A 5,167-nucleotide genomic window follows, 5' to 3' on the forward strand; every position below is an offset into this window, starting at 1 on the left:
AGCTAGTTACCACTAGTATGAGTAACATCACACATATCAAGACAAGATGAGTCTATAGCCTAATAAATGAAGTATTGTATGTTACCACACATATGTTACTTCCTACTATAGAGGTAGTAACATAGAGTAGTAACATGCACGTGTTACTATCCATTGTGACTAGTCTTAACACCAGCCAACTCCACATAAATGGACGTTAAGAAGAAAGAAAACGCCCTCATAAATGGACCCTCTAGAACCAACCATGCACCTGCACCACCCTCCAAGATCACCAAGAAGGTTCACACGATTAGCCGTCACAGAAGATCCAGCGTTCCTAGAGAGGGAAGAAACGTCGCGCTCTGCCCAGGCTTCACCATCAAGGATGTCCCTTTGAGCCGCCCACCCACTCGCCGCGGCTCCCCTTCTTCCTCCCATCGCATTCTCCCCGCACACAGCCCATCTTTCTTTCTTTTATTCTTCCCTTGCACTCTTCATTTGAGTCTAATCCCGTCTCTTCCCTCGTCCAACTCCCAACTTCCGCTCCCCCGCAGTTCACATCACCTTTGCTCCGGCTTTCTTGCCGCCCGCGGGCCGCCGTTGAACTCGACCTCGACAAGAAGGAAGAAGCCAAGCACTCCACGGAACCTCCCACCACAAGCCGAGAGATTCCAGACCAGACGGAAGCTTTGGCTCCAAGAACCCGAGGGAGGAATCCGGGGAGAGAAGCCAAGAAGTCGAAAGGAGGGATAGTAGTAGTAGTACTGTAGTAGCAGCAGCCATGGTGAGGAGCAAAGAGGTGCCCAAGAGGCCCAAGGACCCGCTCATGACCCCTCCGTCCAAGCCCAGGGGGTTCAGGGACGACGGCTTCGGCGGAAGCCTGCCGAGGAACCGCGGCGGCGCGGCCATGTCCCCGGCGCCGGCCTCCGTGCCCAACTACATGCGGGCCACCAGCAGCTCCGGCGCCAAGGCCGGGCCCGGGCGGCGCGCGGGGGCGGTGCCCTCGTCGGCGTCGCCCACGGCCAGGCGGGGGCCGCTGCGGGCGGTCACGACGGGGAGGGTGCTGTTCCCGACGCCGGAGGTGCCCGGCATGGTCCGGGCCACGCCCACGTGCTCCTCCACCATGAAGGAGGCCAAGTTCCCCGGCGCGCTCGACCTGGCGCCCGGGGCCACCGACGCCCAGGGCCCCGCGGCGATGCGCGTCTGCCCGTACAACTACTGCTCCCTCAACGGCCACACCCACTCGCCGGCCGTGCCGCTCCGGAGCTTCCTCGCGTCGCGCCGCCGGCTCATCAAGACGCAGCAGAGGATGAAGCACAAGGGCGTCTCGGCGTTCCGCAAGGGATCCGGCCATCAGAGGCCGGAGGACAAGAACGGCAGCCCCGTCTTCTCCGCCGCCGTCGCCAAGGCCGCGCCTCTGGTCGACGAGGAGGCGCTGGGCGACTTCTTCGTGGAGGTGTACGCCGGCCCGAGGGTGAGCTCCGACATGAGCTGCAGCGACATGTCCCTGGACGAGATGGACGCCGCGGTGAGGAGGATGGAGTTCGTCGTCTTCGACCGGTGCGGCGTGGGCGAGGACGACGAGAAGGGCGGCGATCCTGCCGTTGGCGTTGACGGCGGCGGGAGGCCGGAGGAGGACAGGCTCGGTTTCTGCAGGGACAGTTCGTCGGAGTGCAGCGATGACGGTGCCTCCGGTGTCATCTCCGGCAACCTCGTGGAGGAGCTGCCCTGGATGAGGTACGAGTGCGATAGCCTGGACGATGATGTTTCAGAAGAGCATGTTCAGGAAGCAGAGGTTTCAGAGGGGCAAGAAGGTGAAGATGAAGAAGGCAGATCCCGCGGATCGGGCGATAATCACGAAGAGGAGGCGGATGAAGAACAGAAACCAGAAAAATCGGAGATCATCTCCGATCTGCCCCGTGAAACGGGGATCATCGCGGAGGAAGCGGGTGCCGATTGCAGAGTGGAGATCTGCGAAGAAATCTCAAACACAATGGATCAACAGGAGGCGGCTTCCACAGTGCAAGAGAGGCAACATGAAGACGATGAGGAGCGTGTCTCGGATGTTGCCCACAAAATGGAGATCGCCGCGGCGCAAGCATGCATTGTTTGTGCGGCGGAGGTCTGCAATGAACAGCAAGAAGAAGAAGATCAAGACAACATCCTGGGCCAAGTGATCCAAGGGGATGCTTCTGATGGACAGGGCACGTCAGAAGAGAAGCTCTCCAATGGTGTCGATGAGCCGGAGATTCCTGAGCATGAACTAGACATCCTGGGCAAAGTGGTCCAAGGGGATATTTCTGATGGCCAGGGCACGTCAGAAGAGCAGCTCTCCAATGGTGTCTGTGAACTGGAGATTCCTGCGAATGAAGTAGCAGAAAGAGTGGAAAATGTCCTCGAAGAGAGCCCGGTGGATGAGAGTTCAGCAGATCAAGAGGCAAAGGATGATCGGAGCAACGTTGAATCTACCGGCAACTTGGACGTTACAGAGAAGCAGGACATGCCGGATCATGAGTCTGAAGTGGAGCTTTATGAGACTGTGCCCAGTGTTGCATGCGAAGAGGATTTCGTTGAGGAAGATGTAACCTCAAGAGCTGTTTCAGAAGGTGAAATTTCTGACTGCAGTGAAATTGCTTCTCCGGATGTTGAAATGTCCACACAGCCAACAGAGGGTGGCATTGAACAAGATGTGAACAATGTGGAAGATGCTTTTGAAGAGTATGGCAGCGCCGTGAACAACTTGGTTGATCAGTGTATCCCTGCAGAAGGCACAGTGGATGTCATAGAAGATGCTCAGAAGGAAATTGAGATTGCCTCATGCAATTTGGAAGATGCTTCTGAAGCATATGGTACTTCCCAAGAAAGCAGCCAGGAAGTTGATTTCCTATGTGTTGATGCTGCTGCTCAAATGGAACCAGAGCCAGAGGTTACAAACTGCAAGTTGGAAGATTCTTCTGAAGAGTATGGTATTGCCCAAGAAAGCAGCCAGGATGTTAAGCCTGTATGCGTTGATGCTGCTGCTCAAACGGAACCAGAGCCAGAGGTTACAAATTGCAAGTTGGAAGATTCTTCTGAAGAGTCTGGTATTGCCCAAGAAAGCACCCAAGATGTTAAGCCTGTCTGTGTTGATGCTGCTGCTCAAATGGAACCAGAGACTAGAAACTGCAACTTGGAAGATGCTTCCGCAGAAGCTGGTATCACTGGAGAAACTGTTCATGATGATAACTTGGTGTATGTCGGCGAGGTTGCTCAAGTGCAATCAGGGGTTGACACAAGCGAGTTGGTAGACACTTCTGAAGAATCTGGTATTGCTCATGAAATTGGTGAAGATGATAACTCTGCATATGTCAGTAATGATGCTCAAAGTGATTCTGGGATCGCCACATGCGAACTGGGAGAAGAATCTGCTACTGTCCAGGAAGCTGATCAGGATCAGAACTGTACAGATGTCAATGGTGGTTATACACATGAGTCCGAGCTTACCGCTTGTGAACTGGCAGAGGCTTCTGAAGCATGTGATATTACCCAAGAAGCTATTCAAGATGACAGCATTTCAGATGTCAGTGATGGTGCTCAAAAGGAATCAGAAATTATAGCATGCGAATCAGAACATGCTTGTGAAGAATCTCATATTATCCAAGAAGGGGGTGAAGATGTTAACACTGCTTGTGAAGAATCTGATATTATCCAAGAAGGGGTGGAAGATGATAACACTGCTTGTGAAGAATCTGATATTATCCAAGAAGGGGTGGAAGATGATAACACTGCTTGTGAAGAATCTTATATTATCCAAGAAGGGGGTGCAAATGATAACACTGCTGGTGTCCGTACTGGTGCTCTAAAGGAGCCAAAGATCATGGCATCCGAATTGGCAGATGCTTGTGAAGTTTGTATTACCGAGGAGGCTAATCTCTCACCCGTTGTCCAGATACCTGAGCATAACTATGACCTGTCAGCAACTGACGGCCATGGGGAGCCCCAGAACCTACCAGCAGAAGACACTGTTGCAAAAGAATTTTCCATTGACGACATGTGCAACGTATTCAGCGGGATGAACCTCAAAGGCGACATATATGTTGATCCTACCGAGTCCGAGATTTGTCCGAGAAACAGAAGGATCGTTGCCGGGAGGAGGAGAATGCCTGAAGAAGATGAATACATGCGAGGCTTTAACCCAAGGGCACCAAATTTTCTTCCTCTGGAATCAGACCCTGATGCAGAAAAGGTTGATCTGAAGCATCAGACGGCGGAAGACCGCAAGAATGCCGAAGAGTGGATGATTGACTACGCGCTTCGGAGGGCGGTGAATAATCTAGGCCCTGCTCGGAAGAAGAAAGTGGAGCTTCTGGTCCAGGCCTTTGAGACTGTCCTACCGCAGGATGAGAAGAAAAGCATTTCACCTACAAGGCCTGCCCAAGCTTGCAACTGATAGTTCTAGAGGTGAGAGCACTTTGGAAATATTTCACGGCATAGTTTGCCGTGATAACCGTAAAAACTTATTTGCAGTTAACTGTACATAAAACCCTTTTCACGAACTAACCTGTTACATGCTTCTCTTTTTTGTGTTGCAGTTAGTGGTTGAACTAATCGTGGAGTACGTTGACAACTCGCGAGCTACTAACTCGGTGGTCGCTGCAATATTAGTGCCAGAGATCCACTCCAAGTTGGACGAGAAATAACTACTTACTTGCTAGTCACTGGAGATCGATCGATCGTTTGCTAGAGATCTCTGGTTAAAGTAACATGGAGAGGGTAAACTACTCACTGATGAAGAGTTTCCTGTCTAGTCTAGTTGCTGAGCTGCAAAGGAGTAGCTCAACAACCGAGCTGTGTGTGTGTACATATGTGTCATAGTCCTGATGCTTGGTATTTATGTATACTCATGTTTGTGAGAGTTGCAAAAAAATTCAATGGTGCTGAGGTGCTGCATTGACTTTGCCTGGGATCGATCAATCAATAAAACTCTTCTCGACTGCTTGTTTGCTGTGAGAAATGATAGTTATCGTCTATGTAAAGTGCTCGTGTTTATGTGCAGATGTTTAGAATCTTGTGGCTGCTTTCTGTGGATTCAATCCCGTTTCATTTCTAGTCTTGTATGCAATGCCTGAAGAAATGCACCAGCTCAGACTCCACTCGAAAGTTGTATTAGTACTACAGTCAGTCTACATAGTGATTTAAACGATCTTAT

The 5,167-nt window shown here is 51.6% G+C and overlaps 1 protein-coding gene across 1 annotated transcript; it reads left to right on the forward strand.

Moving 5' to 3' along the window:
* The first annotated feature begins 382 nt into the window (after window positions 1-382).
* On the forward strand, window positions 383-4,988 carry LOC119277581. The gene is made up of 2 exons (XM_037558867.1): window positions 383-4,419; window positions 4,551-4,988. The coding sequence occupies exon 1, from the start codon at window positions 761-763 to the stop codon at window positions 4,406-4,408; it is 3,648 nt and encodes a 1,215-aa protein (XP_037414764.1). The 5' UTR covers window positions 383-760; the 3' UTR covers window positions 4,409-4,419; window positions 4,551-4,988.
* The last annotated feature ends 179 nt before the right edge of the window (window positions 4,989-5,167 follow it).

This window comes from Triticum dicoccoides, chromosome 1A, assembly GCF_002162155.2.
Source record: "Triticum dicoccoides isolate Atlit2015 ecotype Zavitan chromosome 1A, WEW_v2.0, whole genome shotgun sequence".
Classification (NCBI taxonomy): Eukaryota; Viridiplantae; Streptophyta; class Magnoliopsida; order Poales; family Poaceae; genus Triticum; species Triticum dicoccoides.

Excerpts from the sequence above, each read along its gene's own strand:
- LOC119277581 (XM_037558867.1), top strand. The coding sequence starts at position 761 with ATGGTGAGGAGCAAAGAGGTGCCCAAGAGGCCCAAGGACCCGCTCATG.